The sequence below is a fragment of the Ranitomeya imitator genome, chromosome 2 (assembly GCF_032444005.1).
Source record: "Ranitomeya imitator isolate aRanImi1 chromosome 2, aRanImi1.pri, whole genome shotgun sequence".
In the NCBI taxonomy this organism is placed as follows: Eukaryota; Metazoa; Chordata; class Amphibia; order Anura; family Dendrobatidae; genus Ranitomeya; species Ranitomeya imitator.
The window spans coordinates 223,372,607-223,400,005 of NC_091283.1; the positions used below are offsets into that span (position 1 = coordinate 223,372,607).

A 27,399-nucleotide genomic window follows, 5' to 3' on the forward strand; every position below is an offset into this window, starting at 1 on the left:
AAACATATTGTATTCTGCCTCTAGCATCAGCATATGCAGTGGCATGTAAAAGTTGGGGCACACTTGGTCAAAATTACTGTTAGGCTGCCGTCACACTAGCAGTATTTGGTCAGTATTTTACATCAGTATTTCCAAGCCAAAACCAGGAGTGGGTGATAAACACGGAAGTGGTGCATATGTTTCTATTATACTTTTCCTCTATTTGTTCCACTCCTGGTTTTGGCTACAAATACTGATGTAAAATACTGACCACATACTGCTAGTGTGACGGCAGCCTTATTGTGAACAGGTAAGCACGTTGAAGATGAAATAATCTCTAAAAGGGCTAAAGTTAAAGTTGACACACTGTCCCTGTACTTCAGGTATATATATATATATATATATATATATATATATATATATATATATACACTGTATATATATATATACTGTATATATATGCATTTTTTTTCATTAAAAAAATTACAGAAAGGCAAATGATCTAATGCAAAACTTTGGGCACCTGTGGAGATTTCTGTGCTCAGATAACTTTGACCAATGTTTCCGACCCTAATTAGCCTGTTGGGGTTATGGCTTCACTATCATCATTAGGAAAGGCCAACTGATGCAAATTTCCCAGCTTTATAAAAACCCAGACTCCTCTAACCTTGTGCCACAAACCCGCAGCCATGGGTTTTTCTAAGCTGCTACCGAGCACTCTGAAAATGAAAATGGTGGAGGACCACAAAGCATGAGAAGGCTGGAGGAAGATTTCATCTTCAACTGCTAAATTGGTGAAAACGCTGATCCTAGAAATTATGGAGCGCCCCCAGACACAGGGCCGTGGGGTACTCGGTACCGGTCCTCTCTGTCTCGGTGCTGGGGTTGTCACGGTGGCTGGACCCGGTCCGTGACCCTGCTAAGGGGCGTCCAACAAAAGGGTGATGTAGTTTGTCAAGGGTTCGTGACGCCAACTGTGGTATTCGGTCAGGGTGACCGACGCTGCTTAGGGGTCCGCTGGGGTGATGGAATGGCAGCTAGATGGTATACCTTCCCACAGGTGAAGTATATCCCCAAGGCTTCCCAGTAGTGTAGGTGGCGATGATGTGAGACGCAGTTAATAACGAGGACACAGGGTTGCAGTGTCTTTACCTTTTTACTGAAGACTTTGGGATCCACAATCCAGAGCACTGCTAACAGGGCTGGCTGAGTCCGGCCGGTCCGAAGGCACATCCAGAGGTCCCTTTGCAGGTGGAAATCAGTGCCTACCAACTAGCGCCTGTGTGTTGTAGTTCTTCACTGCTGAGCATTCGGGATAGTCCTCACAGCTTTCGTATCTGTTCTTTCTCTTTCTCTCCGTCCCCCAAGTTTATATCTGGATAGGATGCACCCGTTTGACGGGAAGGCTCGGAGCTATTCTGGGACCTTAGAGACGCCCATCTCCAACTTTGCCCCCTATGTCTGCTTAGGTGATGTAAGGTAGACAGCCAACCTAAAATCAACTGTCCTGCCGCTGTTTGAAGTAATGCTTGAAGTCTGTTACTTCCTCGGCGTTCCGGCCACCAGCTACGCGCCTCAGTAGGATGTTGCCGATCTCGGGGCACGACTAATACTGGTTATCTCCTTGTGCTGCGATTTCGTTTCTCACTTCTCCACAATATCCTTTGCTTCGTGTCCTTCCTTAGGATGCCGCTGCAAGGTAGTGCAGGCGCGGCTCCGTACGTTTTGTCCTTCTGCTAGGTACCTGCCAGGAACCCACCCCTGACAGGTCCTCCCTGGAGCTCTCCCAGGCTGCGTTCTGTTCTAACTTCCTATCCAACCCCCAGTTTTACCAGTGTGAGGAGTGGCCTAGTACATAGTGCCTTTTGCTCCCCCTGGTGGCCGGAGTGTGAAGTGTAATGTGTGACTGTGATACCTGGTCAGGTGAACTCCTTTAGTGCAATCAGACATAACATCACTCCCCTTAGTGGCAGAGCGACATTACTGCAACGACCAGGACTTTTGGGCGCTGCAATTACATCAGGTCTCCTGCCGGTGATTGCAGGTATAGCAGCGCACTGTGCCATCACTGTGACACATATATCTTTTATGGATTTCTAATTAAAGAGGTTGCCCAGTACTTTTATAATGATGGCCTATGCTTAGGATATATCATTAGTATCAATCTGTGTGGGTGCGACAACCAGCACCCTCGCTGATCAGCTGTCCCCGGTGCCACCAATAGACAGATGTGTTCAGTTGTTGAGCCGCACAGCACAGTTCCATCAACTGCAAAGTGGCCATAGCCAGGTACTGCACTGCTGCTCATATTTGAACCCACTGCGCCTACTATGCAGTTGTGCAGATTCGCATTCGATCACATCTGGCCGCTGCCAACACTGACTCGGAACAGCTGATCAGTAAGTTTGCTAGTTGTCGCATCCCTTCAGATCGGATATTAATCACTCCTCCTAAGACAAATGTATGTCATGTCATGTTAACAGGTTAATGAAATAATATTGTCGCAATTCCTCTGCTCAGTGTGTCTTGGATGCAGTGAGTGACAGTTTTGCTGCCCTATGGAATCAGAGGCGTGCTCAGCTGTCAGTTTGATGATTGAAAGCTTAGAAGTCCAATGAAGAGCAGGGGCGAGTTCAACTGTTGGTATTTGGATAGACAGCTCAGCTGTCCAATCTGAGACTGGGTGGTGGTGAGCTTCCTTCAGGTGTTCCCTGTCCTTACTGATTACTCAGCTATTTAGTTAAGCTGTCAGTCCCAGACCTCTGCCAGCTTTCACCTTACTTGTGTATTTTCTCTGTGCTCTGAACTCAGACATTCTGATTTTTCTTTGCCGGTCCTTGGATTTGCTTTTTGTCTACCCATTTGTATTACCCCATTATCCTTGACGCACTCTAACCTTGGAATTTTCATCCTGGACTGTGATATGACTACGCCTTTGTTTCTTCCTTCTGTTTATGCTGACCCTGGACTCTTTGACTTCCCTAACTCACAGCTTGTCCATGAGAAATGATAATAATAACAATAAATGCAAGATTAACCCCTTAGCGACCGCCGATACGCCTTTTAACGGCGGCCGCTAAGGGTACTTAAACCACAGCGCCGTTAATTAACGGCGCTGTGGAAAAAGTCAATAGCGCCCCCCAGAGGCCGATTTTCTCCGGGGTCTCGGCTACCGAGGGTAGCGGAGACCCCAGAGAACATGATTCGGGGGGTTTTTAACCCACCCCGCATTTGCGATCGCCGATAATTAACCGTTTACCGGCGATCGCAAAAAAAAAAAAAAAAAAAAGCGATCTCTTTTTAATTTCTCTGTCCTCCGATGTGATCGCACATCGGAGGACAGAGAAAAGGGGTCCCAGGTGGCCCCCCAATACTCACCTAGCTCCCCCGATGCTCCTCGTATCTCCCGGTGGGCGCCGCCATCTTCAAAATGGCGGGCGCATGCGCAGTGCGCCCGCCGGCCGGCACCGGGAAAATCTTTGGGGTCTCGGCTGCCGGGGGTAGCCGAGACCCCAAAGAGCATGATCGGGGTCGGTTTTACCGACCCCTGTTTTGCGATCGCCGGTAATTAACTGTTTACCGGCGACCGCAAAAAAAAAAAAAAAACTCCAAGTGTAATTCTCTGTCCTCTGATGTGATCGCACATCAGAGGACAGAGAAATAGGGGGATTCGGGGACCCTACAATACTCACCTGTGTCCCTGGATCCTCTTGCTGCTCCTCCTGGCCGCCGGCAGAAGAACATGGCGGACGCATGCCCAGTGCGCCCGCCATCTGTCTCCATCTGCCGGCCGGCAGGAGACCAGCAGTTGGGGCTAAAATTAGGGTTAGGGTTAGGGGTAGGGTTAGGGGTAGGGTTAGGGGTAGGGTTAGGGTTAGGGATAGGTTAGGGGTAGGGTTAGGGTTAGGGGTAGGGTTAGGGGTAGGGTTAGGGGTAGGGTTAGGGTTAGGTTAGGGGTAGGGTTAGGGGTAGGGTTAGGGGTAGGGTTAGGGGTAGGGTTAGGGGTAGGGTTAGGTTAGGGGTATGGTTAGGTTAGGGGTAGGGTTAGGGTAGGGTTAGGGGTAGGGTTAGGTTAGGGGTAGGGGTAGGGGTAGGGTTAGGTTAGGGGTAGGGTTACGGCTAGGGTTGGGGCTAAATTTAGGGTTAGGGTTGGGGCTAAATTTAGGGTTAGGCTTCTTTCACACTTACGTCGGTACGGGGCTGTCGCAATGCGTCGGCCCGACATACCGACGCACGTTGTGAAAATTGTGCACAACGTGGGCAGCGGATGTAGTTTTTCAATGCATCCGCTGTCCAATCTATGTCCTGGGGAGGAGGGGGCGGAGTTACGGCCACGCATGCGCGGTCAGAAATGGCGGATGCGACGTACAAAAAAACGTTTCATTGAACGTTTTTTTGTGCCGACGGTCCGCCAAAACACAACTGATCCAGTGCACGACAGATGCGACGTGTGGCCATCCATCACGATCCATCGGCAATACAAGTCTATGGGCAAAAAACGCATCCTGCGGGCACATTTGCAGGATCCGTTTCTTGTCCAAAACGACGGATTGCGACGGATGCCAAACGACGCAAGTGTGAAAGTAGCCTTAGGGCTAGGGTTAGGGTTGGGGCTAAAGTTAGGGCTAGGGTTGGGGCTAAAGTTAGGGTTAGAGCTGGGATTAGGGTTACGGTTTGGATTAGGGTTGGTATTAGGGTTAGGGTTGGCATTAGGGTTACGCTTGGGATTAGGGTTAGGTTTGGCATTAGGGTTAAGGTTAGGGTTGTGATTAGGGGTGTATTGGGATTAGGGTTAGGTTTGAGGTTAGGGTTGAGATTAGGATTAGGGGTGTGTTGGATTTAGGGTTTTGATTAGGGTTATGGTTAGGGTTGACATTAGGGTTGTTTTGGGGTAAGGGTTGTGATTATGGTTGGGGTTAGTGATTAGGATTATGGAACAGGTTGGGATTAGGGTTAGGTGTGTGTTGGGGTTAGGGTTAGAGCTAGAATTGGGGGGTTTCCACTGTTTAGGTACATCAGGGGGTCTCCAAACACGACAGCCAATTTTGCGCTCAAAAAGTCAAATGGTGCTCTCTCCCTTCCGAGCTCTGCCGTGTGCCCAAACAGTGGTTTACCCCCACATATGGGGTACAAGCATACTCAGGACAAATTGGACAACAACTTTTGGGGTCCAATTTCTCTTGTTACCCTTGTGAAAATAAAAACTTGGGGGCTAAAAAATCTTTTTTGTGGAAAAAAAAAATATTTTTTGTTTTCACGGCTCTACGTTATAAACTTCTGTGAAGCACATGGGGGTTCAAAGTGCTCGCCACACATCTAGATAAGTTCCTTAAGGGGTCTAGTTTCCAAAATGGTGTCACTTGTGGGGGGTTTCCACTGTTTAGGCACATCAGGGGCTCTCCAAACGTGACATGGCATCCGATCTCAATTCCAGCCAATTCTACATTGAAAAAGTAAAACGGCACTCCTTCTCTTCCAAGCTCTGTGGTGCGCCCTAACAGTGGTTTAGTCCCACATATTGGGTATCAGTGTACTCAGGAGAAATTGCACAACAACTTTTGTGGTCTAATTTCTCCTGTTACCCTTGTGAAAATAAAAATTTGTGGGCAAAAAGATCATTTTTGTAGAAAAAATGCGATTTTTTTTTTCACGGCTCTACATTATAAACTTCTGTGAAGCACATGGGGGTTCAAAGTGCTCACCACACATCTAGATAAGTTCCTTAAGGGGTCTAGTTTCCAAAATGGTGTCACTTGAGGGGTTTCCACTGATTAGGCACATCAGAGGCTCTCCAAACGCGACATGGCGTCCAATCTCAATTCCAGCCAATTCTACATTGAAAAAGTAAAACGGCGCTCCTTCACTTCCAAGCTCTGCGGTGCGCCCAAACAGTGGTTTACCCTCACATATGGGGTATCGACGTATTCAGGAGAAATCGCACAACAACTTTTGTGGTCTAATTTCTCCTGTTACCCTTGTGAAAATAAGAATTTGTGGGCGAAAAGATCATTTTTGTGTAAACAAAAGCGATTTTTTATTTTCACGGCTCTACGTTATAAACTTCTGTGAAGCACTCGGGGGTTCAAAGTGCTCACCACACATCTAGATAAGTTCCTTAAGGGGTCTAGTTTCCAAAATGGTGTCACTTGAGGGGTTTCCACTGATTAGGCACATCAGGGGCTCTCTAAACGTGACATGGCGTCTGATCTCAATTCCAGCCAATTCTGCATTGAAAAAGTCAAACGGCGCTCCTTCACTTCTAAGTTCTGCGGTGCGCCCAAAAAGTGGTTTACCCCCACATATGGGGTATTGGCGTATTTAGGAGAAATTGCATGACAAAATTTATGGTTACATTTCTGTTTTTACACTTGTGAAAATAAAAAAAATGGTTCTGAATTAAGATGTTTGCAAAAAAAAGTTAAATGTTCATTTTTTCCTTCCACATTGTTTCAGCTCCTGTGAAGCACGTAAAGGGTTAATAAACTTCTTGAATGTGGTTTTGAGAACCATGAGGGGTGTAGTTTTTAGAATGGTGTCACACTTGGGTATTTTCTATCACATAGACCCCTCAAAATGACTTCAAATGTGATGTGGTCCCTAAAAAAAAATGGTGTTGTAAAAATGAGAAATTGCTGGTCAACTTTTAACCCTTATAACTCCCTAACAAAAAAAAATTTTGTTTCCAAAATTGTGCTGATGTAAAGTAGACATGTGGGAAATGTTATTTATTAACTATTTTTCGTGACATATCTCTCTGATTTAAGGGCATAAAAATACAAAGTTTGAAAATTGCAAAATTTTTAACATTTTCGCCATATTTCCGTTTTTTTCATAAATAATCGCAAGTAATATCGAAGAAATGTTACCACTAACAAGTACAATATGTCACGAAAAAACCATCTCAGAATCAGCGGGATCCGTTGAAGCGTTCCAGAGTTATAACCTCATAAAGTGACAGTGGTCAGAATTGCAAAAAATGGCTCGGTCATTAAAGGGAACCTGTCACCTGAATTTGGCGGGACTGGTTTTGGGTCATATGGGCGGAGTTTTGGGGTGTTTGATTCACCATTTCCTTACCCGCTGGCTGCATGCTGGCTGAAATATTGGATTGAAGTTCATTCTCTGTCCTCCGTAGTACACGCCTGCGCAATGCAAGATTACTTTGCGCAGGCGTGTACTATGGAGGACAGAGAATGAACTTCAATCCAATATTGCAGCCATCATGCAGCCAGCGGGTAAGGAAAGGGTGAATCAAACACCCAAAAACTCCGCCCATATGACCCAAAACTAGTCCCGCCAAATTCAGGTGACAGGTTCCCTTTAATTACCAAATTGGTTCTGTCACTAAGGGGTTAAGATCACATATTGGTTCTTCTCTAGTGATGAGCAAGTATGAGAACGCTCGGATGGTCTTCAAGTATTTCAGCGTGCTGGGAGATTTAGTTTATGTTGATGCAGCTGCAAGATTTGCGGCTGCTAGACAGCTTGAAGGTGAAGGTTGCTTAACAAGCAGGCATTCCCCACATGTACTCAGGCTGTCTGGCAGCCACATATCATGCAGCTGCGTCAACATAAACTGAATCTCCCAGCACGCTGAAATACTTGGAGATCACCCGAGCATGCTCAGAGAAACTTGAGTAACGAGCATATTCGCTCATCACTAGTCTTCTCCTATTCCTCTATTTGTGCTATATATTTAGAGTACACATTTTTTTTTACAAATCAACAGTACAATTTTGGCAAAGTCGGGTTTCATGAAACCTGACCCGATCCCTGTGTGGGGTCGGCCATGCGGTACGCGACTTTCGCGCCAAAGTCGTGTTTCGTATGACGCGCTTGGCGCCAATTTTTTCAGCCAATTAAGGAGCGTGGGCAGAGTGATGACATAGGTCTTAGGGGCGTGGACGCCTATCGTCATCTTGTCGATTGTGCGCTGTAGCGATTTGCAATGTGTTACACCAGCTTTTCGAGGAAAATAGAAACAGAGCGACAGAAAGGGAAACCGCTGCAACCTCTGGTGGCTAAAGCCAGTATGGTAAAGATAGCAAGGTGCAAATTAATCGGTATTTGTCAACTTTTCAAAACAATTTTCCCCAAGAAGATGGGGACTGCGATTGCGAAATGGTTACTTGAATCAACATCCCCTTTTTCAGCAAGTCGCATGCCTTTCGTGACCTGAATCTGCCCCTGAAAGTTGCTCGGGACAAAGATGAGATATCCTGGAAATATAGTTTGGGGTGGTCCAACACTTTTCAGAAGGTGTTAGTTAGCACTACGAGATTTGTCAAGTCTTCTGGGAGGCTTCCTTTTATTCTTGGGGACCTCCTGTACATATTGGCAGAGATGGCTGTAATATTTGGGTATTGTGTTGTCTTCAGACCCATTTTGATATGTTTGCTATTTAATATCTTATATTGTCTACTTCTACCTATAGGTCAGCCATTTAAACTTGACCCTAAATTTGCACATAAGAAGCTAAAAATAACCAATGATGGAATGCAGATGGAAAAAGAAGAAAGTTCCCTGAAGAAGAGTCACACACCGGAGCGCTTCAGCGGCACAGGATGCTACGGGGCAACAGGCAATGTCTTTATTGACAGTGGATGTCATTACTGGGAAGTAGCTATAGGGAATTCTACTTGGTGAGTATGCCGGCTATGCCATACAATGACAATGTCCAGCTCTCTTAGATTTTTTAGCACATTCTATATGAGGCCACAGTTAACTTTCTAGGATACCTGACGCCTAATTTCTAAGGATTCAGAAACTCAGTGAGGTGTTTCTATCAAAAATGCATAAAATGTATCACTATATATACAGCACATAGAAGAGCCGGTGAATAGCAAGAAAGAGACACCTAGTAACGGAGAAGGAAGGCGTCTCCTATCTACTTAAGAAACATCCATTAATAGGTTCCTGCAGTATCGGACTCAACTTTGTCACTATATGTTAGGGGTCTAAGGGGTAACATTTCTCCATGCTGAGAGTGATATGCCAGTGTAAGGAGACTTATAGGCAATGCGATACTCCTCTGAGAAATTAAATATGCAAATTACCTCTTCAGAGAGGAAGAGGACTAGACCTCTGCTGCCATTCTTGTGTTAACGGCAAGTCTCGCTAATGGGTCGATATTGACTTTTAGGATCGCTGCTTCCAATAGGTGCTGGAGTCCAAGTCCTCCTCTCTGAAGAGACAAGTTCCTATAAGTTTTTTATTCAGAATTTTTAACTGTTTTAAACCCTATTAACCGAAAGACTTTTACTAAATGAATGTTTGCCATTTTATCACTGGCATTTTAGTCTTATTTTTGGATGCAGAGCACATATTGGTGATGCATCTTGTCCATCAGGTACAACTTTTTATAATAAATCAACAGTATAAATCTTTTCTCCCTGCGCTGATTATTTACTTCAAAAATTGCTCAATTCTATATACAGATCTGTTTTCAGTGAGGGATCAAATTACACCTACTACCTATAGAGGTGAGAAGGAGGCGAAGCTGGAGGGAGCTAAAAGCAGAGAAACACAAAGAGAATCCGCTGCAGCCTCCAGTGACTAGAGCCAGGAGAGTCATACAATGGCGAGGAGGAGTAGTGTTATTGTTTTTATATATTCCTTATTCCGAAAAGTCACTTAATGGTGTGGTTACACTTTATATCGCTTGGCTTCTTAAGTCCAATAGACTGAATAGTGTTACAATGACGTATTTGACACTTTTGTGTAAAGGACGCCTGTCGCCATATTCCTCAGTACAAGCTGCATTCATTATTAAACAGATCCCTTGGAAGTGATGAGGCCGGTTCCTTTTTGTGAAAAGTATGTCAGAGTGCCTGTGTAATGCCTTTTAAAAGTTTTCAAACATGATTTTAAAATGAGCATTTTGAATGCAGCAAGAGATAAAATGACCATGGTAATATCGAGATTATGCAACGATTGCTTTTAGATCTTACCAGTTCCTTGACCGTCCGTATACTTAAAATGTCCTGGACCATCCACACTTTACACTGACATTCTGAACTGTCAATGCAGAATAAGCTGCTTGCACGAACTTGTCCAACTGTGGGGGCAGGAAGCCGGCTGTAGGCATAGTCACATATACAGTAGAAGGCAGAGATGGTTTATTACCAAATGTGCCTTCCCGATTGCTGTATACAGAACGCTGAACAAGTCCTGTGTACACAGATTTGGTAGCCCTGACAGTGCCTCCTCCTCCGGACCCAATAATCTTGTGATCGCTGGTTGTAGGGAGGAAATAATAAGAGTTCCTGGGTCCTTCTTTGTACCTCAGTGTACAGGCAATACAGTGATCACTATTGGCATTATGTACAGTAGCTCTGTATATAGTGTCAGTGTAGAGGTAATAGCTTGATCATTAGTGACATTATACACAGGAGCTCTGTATATAGTATGCAGTATTTAGTGTATGTGTACAGGTAACACATTGACTCACCAGTGACATCTCTAGTTGAAGTCCTTCATCTTCGCTTTTCTTCTTCATCCAGTTCGGACCGCTATCACTTCTTCCAGCCAGGATTCGTCTCTGCAGAAAATTACACAGTTATCTAGAGTACATTCCACAATTTTTCCCCAACCTCTATATGATGCCAGATGAAGAAAAAGGTGACTGTGTCACCCTGCACAGTAACAGGACCTCTCCTCTCCCACACTGAAAACAGTATCCTTAAAAATAATATCATTTAATAAGCCCCTACAGTAAAATTATCTCACATTCTTGACCACATGTTTCCTCCCATTCTGGACACTTGTCCAACCATTCTGCCTCAAGTCTCTCCATACTGCCCCATAGTCATCCATAATAGTATAATGCATCCCATAGTCATATATAGTAGTATAATGCAGCCCCATAGTGCAATAATGCAGCCACATAGCGATGTAATGCAGCCACATAGCGGTATAATGCACCCCATAGTGGTATAATGCACCCCATAGTAAAATTAAGCCCCATAGTAGTATAATGAACCCCATAATATAATGCACCCCCATGGTGGTATAATGCACCCCCATAGTAGTATAATACACCCTCATAGTGTAATGCACCCCATATTAAAATGCAGCCTCATAGCAGTATAATGCACCCCTGTGGTATAATTCATCCCCATAGCAGTATAATGCAACCCCATAGCAGTATAATGCACTATATAGCAAAATGCAGCCCCATAGCAGTATAATGCACCTCGTAGTATAATGCAGCCCCATAGCAGTGTAATGCACCCCATAATATAATGGAGCTCCATATCAGTTTAATGCACCCCCATAGTATAATGCAGCCCCATAACACTATAATGCACCCCATAGTATAATGCAGCCCCATAGGAGTATAATGCACCTCCATAGTATAATGCACCCCTATAGTGTACAATGCACCCCCATAGTATAATGCACCACCCTAGTGTATAATGCAGCCCCTAATAGTATAATACACCCCCTAGTATAATGCAGCCCTATAGTAGTATAATGCACCCCATAGTATAATGCAGCCCCATAGTAGTATAATGCACCAACATAGTTTAATGCAGCCCCATAACAGTATAATGCACCCCATAGTAAAATGCAGCTCCATAGCATTATAATGCACCCCTATAGTATAATGCAGTCCCATAGCAGTATAATTCACCCTCATAGTATAATGCAGCCTCCTAGTATAATGCAGCCCCATAGGAGTATACTGCAGCCCATAGTACAGTGCACCCCCATAGTGTATAATGCAGCCCCATAGGAGTATACTGCAGCCCATAGTACAGTGCACCCCCATAGTGTATAATGCAGCCCCATAGGAGTATTATGCACCCCATAGTATAATGCACCCCCATAGTGTATAATGCAGCCCCATAGGAGTATAATGCACCCCTGTAGTATAATGCAGCCCCATAGTAGCATAATGCACTGCACAGTATAATGCACCACCTGGTGGACAATGCAGCCCCATAGTAGTATAATGCAGCTCATAGTATAATGCACTGTGCAGTATAATGCACCCCTGGTGGATAATGCAGCCCTATAGTAGTAAAATGCAGCCCATAGTATAATGTACCTCCATACCGTGACGCGATGTTCTCCCCTATGATTCAGCTGAGGCATGGACCTTTGTTTTGCCGTATGACAGTGACGTCATACGCCAGCGACGTTTCCGCTGATGTCAGCCGCCGGCCTGTGATGCCCTAGTGACTGCTAACTGTTGTCGTGCGGGAGGAATCTCCCATATGACAACAAATATTAACTGCCTGTAAGGATACACGGGCAGTTACTGAGCCGGCAGAATCCTGCCGCTGGGGCCCATTAAGCAGAGTAGAGAAGACCCGCTGCAGGCCCCCTCTGCTCATCGAGCCCCATATGCCAGTAAGGGCAATAATGCCCTGATGGCAACCATGGACATATACATCAGGTTTATGAATAGAATCTATATTTTAATTGCTGACCTATATTTTTCTTGAGAGAAAAATACTTGCTTGGACAGAGATGGTTACTCTGTAGGCTTCCTTTCTTACAAAATCAGAAACTGCACTGATAATGCCCCATCTGCATTGTCAGTAGAGATTTTAAGGGAAGAAGGACTTTTAGTGACATGTGACCAAAGATTATTGAGTGGCCCAAGACAAGTGTTCCCGCGTGACCTAGAGTTGCCAACAGGTTGGACACCGCTGCTCTATAGTAGGACAGATCTGATTGTTCTTACAGATCAGTCCATTTACAGGCGGCATGACCTTGTCTCTCTTCCTTCTTGTTTCTGTCACCGTAGGAGGGCATTCTTATCCTAAAGTTTGGGCCTCTCTTTCACAAGAACAATATTCATAGAGCGAGGCATTACTGATGGTTGTTATATTAAGGATCTGTAAAAAGACATGACATGTGGATGTACCAGTATGGGACGTGTTCTTTGTGCACCCGTGGACCTATATGGGCAAGTCTGATCCAGAATACGGAGGAAATATGCTGCAATTTTTGCCATGTAAACCATCATCATCACGTGAGCTTCCACACCGAGCTTTAGATAACGTCCTTGTGCTTTATCCAAGCATGGTCTGTATGAATTCTCTGGTGTTCTGGAGGCAGAGCACGTACACGCGGCAGCCTCCGGCCACTCTCGTGGGCGCTGTGTAATTCATGCCACGTAACAGTACCGGAAACTCTTAGAACAAAGCAGGGAAGCTTTTATTTAAGACTTAATTCACACATCAGTTTTTATTTCTCGCACATTTCACTGCGCTGGATCTAACTTTTATCCTTTTTTTTATGTGTCTATTCATACCATCTGTGCGCCATGTGTTTTTTTAAGATCAAAAATTGAACCCCTTCACAATGCGGCCGATTTCCATTTTTTGCTTTTTAGTTTTTTCCTCCACTTCTTCTTCCCAAAGCCATAGCTTTGATTTTTTCTGTCTGCATAGACGTACGAGGGATTGTTTTTTTGTTTTTGCAGGGCGAGTTTTAGTTTTGAATCACACCCACGTAATGTACTGGAAAAGGGGAAAAAAATTGTGAAAAAATAAAAAATGCAATTCTAACACTGTTTTTTGGGAATTATTTTTCATGACGTACATTGTGTGATAAAAATGACCTTGCAATATGATTCTGCTCATCAGTACGATTACAGAGATACCACACATCTCCAGGTTTCTTTTATTTGTTAGTGGTAAAAAAAAAATGGGGCGAGTCGCGTCACCATTCACAATACCTGTAACATTTACATTTTTTGGTAATGAAGCTGTGTGACGGCTTATTGTTTGCGGGGTGAGATGGCCTTTTTATTGATACCATGTTGAGATAGATGTGACTTTTTGATCGCTTGTCACAGCATTTTTTGTGGTATTGCAGTGACCAAAAAAGCAGAATTTGGGGGTTCTTGAATTTTTTTTTTTAATTTACAGTATTTACCGATTGAGTTAGTTATTTTGATATTTTGAAAGATCGGACTTTTCTATGTGCGATGATACCACATATGTGTGTTAATAGGGCAAAAGGGGAAAGGAGTGAACATTTATGTTTTTTTAAACATTTTTTCATATTTTTTTAAAACATTTTTTTTTTAACTTTTCACTGCTCTTGTTATTCCGATAGAGGACTTGAGGTTGCGATTGTCTGATGTTTCAAGGCTGATTATAGGGTCGATACTGACTTTTTACTTCCAACAGATGGCACTAGAGTTCTAGTCCTCTTCGTCTCTGAAGAGGCAATTTGCAATGCTTAAATGTCTCCTCACATTAGCATGCCAGGCTTGGAATATCATTCTCCACAATGAGATCTGTTACCCATTAGATCACTGACAAATCTCTGTCACAATTTTATTCCCAAACCTGATACTTGACTGACAGCCTCTATGATGTGTGATTTTGGGCAATGAAGCTGTCAGTCATGCAGGAGGGGACCATATTGGGCGGAGAATAGAGCTGGAGTGACAGATGCTTAAGAGCAACCATAGCCCTTCCACCTCATTTACATGTCAATTGATATGCTGATTTTTCAGTAACGGAGAAGCAGGCTAGCCATGTAAAGGTATTTCTGGATTTATCAATGAAAGTGTGTGGGGTGTGGAATCCTAATGACAGATTTATTTTAAAGGAAACCTGTAACATCCAGAAATGCTATTTACTTGCACATGTACCTGCAGGTAAACAGCATTTTCAATAAGCGGCATTACTGGAGCAGTGGCTTCAGGGAGAAAATAAAGTTTTTTGGCTATGTGCGCACACATTCAGCATTTTTCGCGTTTTTTTCGCATTTTTCGGCCATTTTCTGCTGAAAAAAACCCTAAAAAAATGCATACATAAGCATCCCATCGTTTTTAATGCATTCCGCAATTTTTGTGCACATGCTGTGTTTTTTTCCGCGAAAAAGACACTTTGCGGTAAAAAATGCAGCATGTTCAATAATTTTGCGGATTTTTTTGCATTTTTTGCTGCTATTTTACTGCATTGGGAAGCTCACGAAAAATCCACCCATAAAAACCGAGCAAAAACGCAATAAAAAGGCAAAAAAAAAACGCATGCGGATTTCCTGCGGAAAAAGTCCGGATTTGCTCAGGAAAATTCTGCACACTTTCCTGAATGTATGCACATAGCCTAATTCTCCCTGCAGTCGCTCTCTATCAGCCATGCTCAGTGTGACCTCAAGACGCTGGAATGTAGGCAGCCCCAAAGGTCCAGCGTTCACAAGCAACCATGGAATGCAAACTTCTGGAAGGAGAGTGTGAGGTCGGAATGTGATCCCGCCTCAGTGGGCGTGCTAACCGCATACGGTGCAGAACTGGTCTACCCGTTACCCATAGCGTATGCCGTTTTGATTGGGCAAAGATTTCGAATTTTGAAAATATGGGTAGCACCATATACAGTACTCTAAGCTTTCCCCCAAAATGTAGTAGCCTGTAATCAGCCTTAAAAGACGCATGCAGCCATTATAATTAGCTTATAGGTGCGGATCCAATTGTCAGCATCGCTTTGACGTACGTTGATGTTGATTGGACTGTGTAATGTAAAAATATAAATGATTGACCACATTATATTAGCAAATCCCAAAATGTCTCACCCCACAAAAAATAAGCTTATTTATATTGTAATGGCGAGTGCAAATCTGGCGTCTTATACCCATATAGCCATAAATTCACCAGGAGATCCAGAACACACATTGCCAGGATGTCCAAGTGTGTTAGACTAAGTTTTAATGGTCCGGCGTTCTTCCTGCACTCTGCCTCCCTCCTGCCTCAAGGTCCCAAGCTACATAGTACTTGGTCAGTTGGTTCCTGACAACTTCCATTAAAGTGATGCTGTCGACTCGGCTTAAACTTCTCGCCCGTCGTCTGTTTAACATGCAGCGTGGAGTCTTCCAACATTCATTTTTAATAAGGTACATAGCACTTCAGGCTTTCTAAGCGTAAAAAATCCCATTCCTTGCTGCAGAGGTGTTCATAATGTTTAGGTTCCAGTGCAACGGAAATCTGTTTTGCCGAGTTAATAAAAACCCACAAGCAAAATCTCTGCTTATTGTGGACGTCTTACCCAGAATCCCTTTCTAGTGACACTGTGCAGTTAATACATTTTTAACATTGTTATGCATTAGTCAGAGATTAGGCAGAGAGATACATCAGGAAAGTGTTTACCTTTTGCTGGCTCCAAGTAAATGACAGTTTAGAGAACTCCACACTTCTGACATTAACATCTTTGCTCTTGGCGATGTTAGGGTCTGAAGCATTGTTCTTAAAATATATTCTGCAACCTGAATATTTGTAAAAGATGTTGGTGCTGGTAGATAAAATCATTTATGGTGTCTTGTTCAGATCAGCTCTATAATGTTCACAAATCTGAAATGTTTCCCCATAGCCTCATGGAAGTGTGGTACCCCAGGGTCCTGGTCGTCACAGTAGCATTGCTTACCTCACGGGGAGAGTGATGCTACATTTGGAGGCAAGAAGGGATAACTGGCACCAGGTAAACACAAGCATGCAACACATTCACACTCCAGGCCACCAGGGGGAGCTTTTGATCCTATTTACTAGGTGACTCCCCATATATATGGTAGTCTGTAGGGAAAGTTAGTCAGTTCTTGCCAGGAAGCAGACTGGACCAGTCTGAGGCAGAAGAGGGTTTACGGAGCTGTGTAGCCACAGTGCTGCAGCTCCTGGAAAGAGACATTCAGAAAGCCAAATATATTGCAGTGAGCGTGCAGGAGAGCGAAGCACAGGAGAGGAACACAAGTGGGAGACCAGCCACGAGCAGGCTGCCTCCTTCTGAGGCGCAGAGACCGGTAGCCAGAACACCGAGGTTGTAAGGACCTCTACGACTTACATCAGAGACTGGCAGGACAGCTGATGTTATGATCCGGTGGTTTGGACAAATAATGGACCTGATAGTTACTGATAATAAGGACGAGCTCTTGGACGTGGGAACTCTGCTGACTGCAATCCCTAAACCTATCAAAACACACTAGAAATAGCCGTGGATTGCGCCTAACGCTCCCTATGCAACTCGGCACAGCCTAAGAAACTAGCTAGCCCTGAAGATAGAAAAATAAAGCCTACCTTGCCTCAGAGAAATTCCCCAAATGAAAAGGCAGCCCCCCACATATAATGACTGTGAGTAAAGACGAAAATACAAACACAGAGATGAAATAGATTTAGCAAAGTGAGGCCCGACTTACTGAACAGACCGAGGATAGAAAAGGTTACTTTGCGGTCAGCACAAAAACCTACTAAAGACCACGCAGAGAGTGCAGGGAAAAATACCTTCCGCACCGACTCACGGTGCGGGAGGCGCCCCTCTGCGTCCCAGAGCTTCCAGCAAGCAAGGCAATATTGACAAAAGCAAGCTGGACAGAAAAAATAGCAAACAAGCAAAATAGCACAGAGGAACTTAGCTTCTGCTGGAGCAACAGGAACTCAGAATGATCCAGGAGCGAACTAGAGCCATAGTACAACATTGACAGCTGGCATGGGGCAAAGATCCAAGTGGAGTTAAATAGAGCAGCCCACTAACGAATTAGCCTCGTCACCTGTGGAAGGAAACTCAGAAACACCCACAGGCACCAGAGAAAGTCCATGGACAGAACCAGCCGAAGTACCATTCATGACCACAGGAGGGAGCCTGACAACAGAATTCACAACAAGCTGAACTCCAAGTTACCTATCCGCCTTAGTACTCAGGAGGCACGGTGACAACCTTAGAGCCCAGGGCATGCTAGAGTCCCTATAAACAGGCTCAAGTCACCAGTCATACGGGTTGTGTCCTATCCCATATGGGGAACAGAGAGAGAACTGTGAGGATCTTATTTGAAGCCATATGCAGTAAGGAACTACACCACCACGTTAGAGGAAGGCTTTGATTTCCACCTGGATAAGGGGACTCCTAACTTGCCTCCAAGCCGGCCGGACCCTGCCTGCCCTGTGATCTGGTGCCCTGGACTGTGGCTGCCTGAAATCTTCAGTAAACAAGGTAAAGAGACTGTAAACCTGTGTCCACGTTCTTTACTGCACCATCCACCACCTTCCATCAACACACCGGGAGCCCTGGGGATATACTTTACCTGTGGGAAGGTATACCATCTAGCTGCCATAACATCACCACAGAGGACCCCTTAAAGCAGCGTCGGTCCCCACTGACCGAATACCACAGGTGGCGTCATGAACTTAAACTTTATTCCCTTTAAAGACCTTTCCCCGTTTTACATGGGTGCCCAGGGCCAGGGACTGGGTTACCACCATGATATCCCCCTGTGAACGCAGGACACGGTACTGAGTACACCACGGCCCTGGCGGGCGACTCAGAAGGGCAGCATATAACGCTCCAACTTCTCTGAGAAATCCAGACTAGATAATGAAACCTGCAGTAACACAGAAACACACACTGTCATGTAATATAGTAGAAAAAGCCAACATATGGCTAAAAACGGGGGCAGATATGGACAGCGTAGGGCCCTGTGCAAAAAATATGTTTGGGACCCTCTCATTTTATAACAACCAAGCTACAGATTATATACTTTTTGGGTATATATATATATATATATATATATATATATATATACAGTCATGGCTGAAAGTGTTACCTCCCAGGAAATTGTTCCAGGAAATGCATAAAATTAAATATTTCTTCCGTAAAATTATTGCAATTACCCATATTTTGTTAAACACATGTTTTTTCCTTTGTGTGCATTGGAACAACATAAAAAAAAACAGAAGTAGAAAAAGTCAAATTGGACAAAATAGTTGGCACCTTTCCAAAATTGTGTGTAAATAACTTTGTGTTTCAAGCATGTGATGTTCATTCAAACTCACCAGTGGCAAGTAACAAGTGTGGGCAATAAGAAAATCTCACCTGAAACTAGATAAAAAGCGAAAAAATTAACTCAGTCTTTGCATTGTGTGTCTTTGTGTGCCACCCTAAACATGGAGAACAGAGAGAGGAGAAGAGAACTTTCTGAGGACTTGAAATTGTTGAAAAATATCAACAATCTCTAGGTTGCAAGTCCATCTCGAGAGATCTTCTTGTCCCTTTGTCCACGGTGTACAACATAATCAAGAAGTTTACAACCCATGGCACTGTAGCTAATCTCCCTGGACATGGATGGTAGAGAAAAATTTATGAAAGGGTGCAATGCAGGATAGTCCGGATGATGAATAAGCAGTCCCAATCCAGTTCCAAAGAAATTCAAGCTGTTCTGGAGGCTCAGGGTGCATCAGTGTCAACGCAAACTATCTGCCAACATTTGAATGAAATGAAACTCTATATCAGGAGATCCAGGACATAAAAATGCTAGACTTCAGCTTGCCAAAACTACGTGACTGAGCCCAAATCCTTCTCGGAAAGCGTTTTGTGGACCAATGAGAACACGATACACCTTTTTGGGAAAGCACATCATTCTGTTTACCTAAAATGGAATGAGGCCTTCAAAGATAAGAACACAGTATCTACAGTCAGATATGGTGGAGGTTCAAATGTTTTTTTTTCTGACTCTGACACTGGGTGCCTTGACTGTTTTCAAGGCATCATAAAATCTGAAGATTACCAAAGGATTTTGGGTCGCAATATGGTGCCCAGTGTCAGAAAGCTGAGTTTTTCATCCTAGGTCATGGGCCTTCCAGCAGGACTCTAGACATACTTCAAAAAGCACCAAAACGTGGATGAAAACAAAGCGCTGGAAAGTTCTGAAGTGGTCAGCAATGAGTCTGGACCTAAATCCCATTAAACACCTGAGGAGAGATCTTAAAATTCCCGTTGGGAGAAGGCGCCTTCAAATAAGAGAGACCTGGAGCAGTCTGCAAAATAAAAGTAATCCAAAATTCTAGCTGAGAGGTGTAAGAACCTTGTTTATTGTTGTAGGAAGTGCCAACAATTTTGTCCAGGCCATTATTGGGGTTTAGTATGAAATTATATCCTGTTTGCATATTTGTATCTGTTGTATTGTGTTGATCCTGCACACACAAAGGAAATAAACGTGTATAACAAAACAAGTGTGATTGCAATAATTTTCTTGGAGAAAGACATCATTTTCTGGAACAAGTTTTAAGGGTGCCAACACTTTCGGCTATAACTGTAGGAATATAGTTGATCAGCTTCTGTCTTTAGAAAAGAAGCTTTACCATGCTCCAACAGCCATCATTTAATTTATATCTAACAAGAGAGAATGCTGTGAAATAAAGAACAGGGCAATATAAATAACAAAGATAACAAGAGAATTTCTTATGTAAGGAACTATGCTGTACATAACAAGAGAGGACACTGTGCTATAAGAGAAGGTAATATACAGTACATAATGAGAGGAGACTATGTGATATATAAATACTAGTTTTGAGCGATACCGTCCGATACTTGAAAGTATCGGTATCGGATAGTATCGGCCGATACCCGAAAAGTATCGGATATCGCCGATACCGATATCCGATACCAATACAAGTCAATGGGACACCAAGTATCGGAAGGTATTCTGATGGTTCCCAGGGTCTGAAGGAGAGGAAACTCTCCTTCAGGCCCTGGGATCCATATTAATGTGTAAAATAAAGAATTAAAATAAAAAATATTGATATATTCACCTCTCCGGCGGCCCCTGGACATCATCGCGGGTAACCGGCAGGCTTCTTTGTTTAAAATGAGGGCGTTTAGGACCTGAGGAATGACGTCGCGGCTTCTGATTGGTCGCGTGCCGCCCATGTGACCGCGACGCGACCAATCAGAAGCCGCGACGTCATTCCTCAGGTCCTAAATTCCTAGAATGAGGAGTTTAGTGCCTGAGAATGACGTCGCGGCTTCTGATTGGTCGCGTCGCGGTCACATGGGCGGCACGCGACCAATCAGAAGCCGCGACGTCATTCCACAGGTCCTAAACGCGCTCATTCTAGGAATTTAGGACCTGAGGAATGACGTCGCGGCTTCTGATTGGTCGCGTCGCGGTCACATGGGCGGCATGCGACCAATCAGAAGCCGCGACGTCATTCCTCAGGTCCTACGCGCTCATTTTAAACAAAGAAGCCTGCCGGTTACCCGCGATTATGTCCAGGGGCTGCCGGAGAGGTGAATATATCAATATTTTTTATTTTAATTCTTTATTTTACACCTCACTATGGATCCGATACTGATACCCGATACCACAAAAGTATCGGATCTCGGTATCGGAATTCCGATACCGCAAGTATCGGCCGATACCCGACACTTGTGGTATCGGAATGCTCAACACTAATAAATACATAAATAAATAAATATATATATATATATATATACCGTATATACTCGAGTATAAGCCAAGAATTTCAGCCCATTTTTTTAGGCTGATATTGCCCCTCTTGGCTTATACTCGAGTCATACCCAGGGGTCGGCAGGGGAGGGGGAGCGGCAGCTGTGTAATAATACTCACCTGCTCCTGGTGCGGTCCCTGCACGTCCCTGGTTCCCGGCGCCGGCAGCTTCTTCCTGTAGTGAGCAGTCACATGGTACCGCTCATTACGGTAATGAATATGGACTTGACTCCACTCCCATAGGGGTGGAGCCGCATATTCATTACTGTAATGAGCGGTACCACGTGACCGTTCACTACAGGAAGAAGCTGCCGGCGCCGGGGAACCAGGGACGGTATATATATATATATATATGTACATATATATATATTACTGTAATGAGCGGTACCACGTGACCGTTCACTACAGGAAGAAGCTGCCGGCGCCGAGGAACAGACGTGAAGGGACAGAGCCAGGAGAAGGTGAGTATGACGGGGGCAGTGTGCGATTTTCACCTGCACCCCGTTCCACCGCCGCCGGCGCCGCTGCGTCTTCCCCATCCTCTGCACTGACGCTCAGGTCAGAGGGCGAGATGACGCGATTAGTGTGCGTGCCGCCCTCTGCCTGAACAGTCACTGCAGAGGATGGGGAAGACACAGCGGCAGTCGGCGCTGGAACGCGGAGCAGGTGAATGTAGCAAGTGCCGGGGGCCTGAGAGGTGAGTCTTGTCATTTTTTATTTTTTTAATCGCAGCAACAACATATGGGGCAAATATCTGTATGGAGCATCTTATGGGGCTATGTGCAGCATTATATGGGGCAAATATCTATATGGTGCCATGCGCAGCATTATATTATTTTTGAAATTTACCAGTAGCTGCTGCATTTCCCACCCTAGGCTTATACTCGAATCATTAAGTTTTCCCAGTTATTTGTGGCAAAATTAGGGGGATCGGCTTATACTAGAGCATATACGGTATATATATATATATATATATATATATATATATATACACAATCTCATTATGGTAAAGCTTCTTTTCTAAATGCAGAGGCTGATGGACTAGTTATCTGGTCGCAGGCTGCTCCATCAGCAATCAGTTTATATCTAAGAAGACAGGACTATGCAATAAAGAAAGGGCACTATGCATAATAAAAAAGATAACAAGAATAGACTATGTAAAGAAGGATGCTGTATATTTTAAGACATAATACTGTGTAATAATGAACGATAATGTACATAACAACAGATAAAGTACAGCACTATGCATAATAGAGAGTGCTACATAATTATGGACAGTGTTATCTATATATATAAAAATGAGTGTATGTATGTGTGTGTGTGTGTGTATCAGCCACGCCTACTCCACATAGCCCCAACCAATCACTAAGCATCTTTCATTTCACCAGAGCTGTTTAAAAGAAGCTGAGCTGTGATTGGTCGCTTTGAGCAACAGTTTTCCGTGTAGACAGTTGTGGTAACTGAGGCCTATTATTCTTATCATTTCTATGGTGTCATCGACCTTCTGTAAAGCGGGAAATAACACAATTTATTACCGTACCGACACCGACCACCTCTGACACTAACTGCAGGGGCCCAGAATCAGGAACTTCTCTTTGTCCGGCATGAAGCATCTCATTAACTTCAACCACAGGTTAAAAAAAGGAACACAAGACGGATTTCTCCAACCCTGGAATCATTTCAATTGGTGCAACAGCGCAAACCTGACAATGTTGGCTCTGATGGGATGATGTGGGATATTAGGGGTAGTAGTCCGGTGGCTCTGGCTAACAGGATGATGGGGGATATTAGGGGTAGTAGTCCGGTGGCTCTGGCTGACGGGATGATGTGGGATATTAGGGGGAGTAGTCCGGTGGCTCTGGCTGACGGGATGATGTGGGATATTAGGGGGAGTAGTCCGGTGGCTCTGGCTGATAGGATAGTGTGGGATATTAGGGGTAGTAGTCCGGTGACTCTGGTTGATGGGATGATGTGGGATATCAGGGGTAGTAGTCCGGTGGCTCTGGCTGATGGGATGATGTGGGATATTAGGGTTAGTAGTCCGGTGGCTCTGGCTGATGGGATGATGTGCGATATCAGGGGTAGTAGACCGGTGGCTCTGGCTGACGGGATGATGTGGTGGAGTGCCCCCAGACACAGGGCCGCGGAGTACTCGGTACCGGTCCTTTCTGTCTCACTGCTGGGGTTGTCACGGTGGCTGGACCCGGTCCGAGACCCTGCTAAGGGGCGTCCAATGAAAGGGCGATGTAGTTTGTCAAGGATTCGTGACGCCACCTGTGGTATTCGGTCAAGATGACCGACGCTGCTAGGAGGTTCCACTGGGGTGATGGAATTTCAGCTAGATGGTATACCTTCCCACAGGGGAAGTATATCCCCAGGGCTTCCCAGTAGTGTAGGTGGCGATGGTGTGAGGCGCAGTTAATAACGAGGACACAGGGTTGCAGTCTCTTTACCTTTTACTGAAGGCTTCGGGATCCGCAATCCAGAGCACTGCTAACTGGGCTGGCTGAGTCCAGCCGGTCCGAAGACACATCCAGAGCTCCCTTTGCAGGTGGAAATCAGTACCTACCAACTAGCGCCTGTGTGTTGTAGTTCTTATTTGCTGAGCATTCGGGATAGCCCCCGCAACTGTCGTATCTCTTTCTCTCCATCCCCCAAGTTATTGTGTGGATAGAACGCACCCGTTTGACGGGAAGGCTCGGAGCTATTCTGGGACCCTAGAGACGCCCCTCTCCAACTTTGCCCCCTATGTCTTCTTAGGTGATGTAAGGTGATGTAAGGTAGACAGCCAACCTAAAATTAACTGCCATGCCGCTGTTCGAAGTAATGCTTGGAGTCTGTCACTTCCTCGGCGTTCCGGCCACCGGCTACGCGCCTCAGTAGGATGTTGCCGATCTCGGGGCGCGACTCCTACTGGATATCTCCTTGTGCTGCGATTTCGTTTCTCACTTCTCCACAATATCCTTCGCTTCGCTTTGTGTCCTTCCTTAGGATGCCGCCGCAAGGTAGTGCAGGCGCAGCTCCGTAATGTTTTGTCCTTTCTGCTAAGTACCTGCCAGGAACCCACCCCTAACAGGTCCTCCCTGGAGCTCTCCCAGGCTGCGTTCTGTTCTAACTTCCTATCCAACCCCCAGTTTTACCAGTGTGAGGAGTGGCCTAATACATAGTGCCTTTTGCTCCCCCTGGTGGCCGGAGTGTGAAGTGTAATGTGTGACTGTGATACCTGGTCAGGTGAACTCCTTTAGTGCAATCAGACATAACATCACTCCCCTTAGTGGCAGAGCGACATTACTGCAATGACCAGGACCCTGGGGCGCTGCACTCCCCCCCGGTTAAATCCAGTACTACTGGACTGTGAAAAGAAGAACAAGAATACATATTACGGAAAAGACATACAAAATTTTGAAATGCTGTGAACAAGTAAATATAACAATGCTTCCCTTTATGGGAGGTGAGAACACTTGAACGTTACAAACAGAAACATTTTAAATAACATTCTAATCTACTGACTATCAATAATTTCCTATTACCCAGCCGGGTATTCTACTAAGTGCAAATCTTTGAACAATAATTTAACTTTTCCTTTAAGGGTGTATAGGCTGAACCCACTAAAGGCTTACTATAAAACACTATGGTACAAAACTAACATTCTCTTTACTTCTTCTAACTTCACACAGATGCAGGACCGCCTGGCTATTCGTCTGGGCCTACTACCTCTCTTCTTCTCTCTCTCTATGGTTCTCAGACTCACTAACCCCTACAGGTTCACTTTCTAGCTCTCTAGCTACATGGCATCTATTATGCAAACATTATCACTATCTTACTACTTAAGGTAACATCATCAAGTGCAACAAGTAAACATTCCCTTTAAGAGGAAAAATCAGTCTTTGCAATCAATCAACAAGTCACTAATAAACTTTAAGACAAGAGAAACTTTCACGTCGTCATCAGGAACAGTTTCTTCGCAAAGTCTTCTGCCTTTGTAAAACCATTCGGGAGCACCTTTAAGAAGGTGCAAACTATTTACAACACAGTTTGTGAATCACTCTCCGTCCATGATTCGGCAGTCTTTTTAAACAGTGATGAAGTTGTGTAAAAGAAAAATGGAAACAATAGGGATCCCGGGAAAACGAAGGGACCCCTTTTAAGGATTAACCCTAAACGGGTTCAAGGAGCAAAAGAGCAGGAAACAGTTAACTATTTACAGTTTCGGTTTTCCGAGGTTTAGTGCTGTAACGGCTTCACCTCACACACCATCCTCCTCGGCCGAGAACGGGTGGGGCTCAAGGTTATAGCACATATATACGAAAAGCGGCTTAAAAAGCCTAAGCCAGCTCACCAACCAGACCAGCAGTAATGGAGCACGAGAGTCCGTCTTGATCCAAACGTCCAGCAACAGCAAATCCAACAGAAAATAGATACTCCAGCTCCGATAAAAACTTGAAATCTTTAATAATCCAGATGGTTAAAATAGACAATCCTTACATGCGGTGGACCAGACAGGTGTTTGTAATAGATAAGGCTACGCGTTTCGACCTGAATCGGTCTTACTCATGCCTGTGTTACATTGCAAGTGAAAGCTACACATATAGTGTTCCTAGACAGAAGGTTTCGCCCTCTCCACATCACATGATCTCTAGTGAAAGGTCCTACAAGGTCCTACAAACACATAGGTGAGTATAATATACAATTTAAAACAATAACACTAAACAATTAGCAATAGTAGTATAATAATTCGTTTCTTTTGTTTAACCCTGATGGAAATCGAGTGTTGAGATTAAAAATCCAGAACGCCTCTCTTGTGAGTAGACGTCTTTTTATGTCTTAAGACAAAAGGATAAGAAGGGGAACGGTCCACGCCAACGAAGGTAATGTGCCTACGCCACTGCGCGATTTAACCCTTCGGTCTTTATTTGATTGGGCAATTTAACCCCTTGATCTCCTATTAAGCTGCACTTGCACCTTACAAACTACTAATCTCACTCCTGTGAGTATTGTTACCATACTCGGCCGTAACTTTATTCAGGCCTTTTTACAACCCTCATCAAAGCCATATAGGTACAGATACATTAACAGTAGGAGGGTTTTTTTTCCCACCGTAGATTTACCTTTTTTCTCTGTATACCTATATGTTCCTTTTTTCACATAAGCCCAATAGCGCCATTTATCCGTAGGCTGGTCCGTACATAGTTTGCACAGTGTCTTCGCAACTTCTTATCCTTTTGTCTTATTTAAAGTGTTGATTTTAACTATTGATTGAAATAAAACGTTTGTATTTTAAGGCTATAGCTTTTTTCGCTTTTATGGATGTGTATACTTTTCATGAGCTGCCTGAACCTAGGCATGACATAATTCTGAGATTAGTCTTTTTATGTCTCCTCCTCGATTAGGCGGATAGATTTTTTCTATGCCATGCACCTTAATTTGGATAATTTCTAGCTTTATAAATTGCCATACAAAAAATGTAGTCTATGAAATAGAGTGCACTACATGTCAGAAATCCTATGTGGGCTGCACATCGCGCAAATTAAAAACTCGCATTACAGAGCACCTGAAAGATGTCAATATATGTAATATGACTAATAGAAATATATCAATGGCTGCAAAACATTTTCGTACGATGCATAATGGTGATACTTCATCCTTTAAGGTGCATGGCATAGAAAAAATCTATCCGCCTAATCGAGGAGGAGACATAAAAAGACGTCTACTCACAAAAGAGGCGTTCTGGATTTTTAATCTCAACACTCGATTTCCATCAGGGTTAAACAAAAGAAACGAATTATTATACTACTATTGCTAATTGTTTAGTGTTATTGTTTTAAATTGTATATTATACTCACATACAGTGGGGCAAAAAAGTATTTAGTCAGTCAGCAATAGTGCAAGTTCCACCACTTAAAAAGATGAGAGGCGTCTGTAATTTACATCATAGGTAGACCTCAACTATGGGAGACAAACTGAGAAAAAAAAATCCAGAAAATCACATTGTCTGTTTTTTTAGCAATTTATTTGCATATTATGGTGGAAAATAAGTATTTGGTCAGAAACAAACAATCAAGATTTCTGGCTCTCACAGATCTGTAACTTCTTCTTTAAGAGTCTCCTCTTTCCTCCACTCATTACCTGTAGTAATGGCACCTGTTTAAACTTGTTATCAGTATAAAAAGACACCCGTGCACGCCCTCA

General features: G+C 44.1%; 1 protein-coding gene across 2 annotated transcripts in view; it reads left to right on the forward strand.

The window, feature by feature from the left end:
• LOC138662747 (probable E3 ubiquitin-protein ligase MID2) overlaps positions 1-27,399 on the forward strand; it is a 718,902-nt gene that overhangs the window by 679,296 nt on the left and 12,207 nt on the right. For both annotated transcript variants that reach the window (XM_069748647.1, XM_069748646.1), the window contains exon 9: positions 8,414-8,621. In XM_069748647.1, coding sequence (XP_069604748.1) covers positions 8,414-8,621 — 208 coding nt within the window. The remainder of the gene's footprint in view (positions 1-8,413; positions 8,622-27,399) is intronic.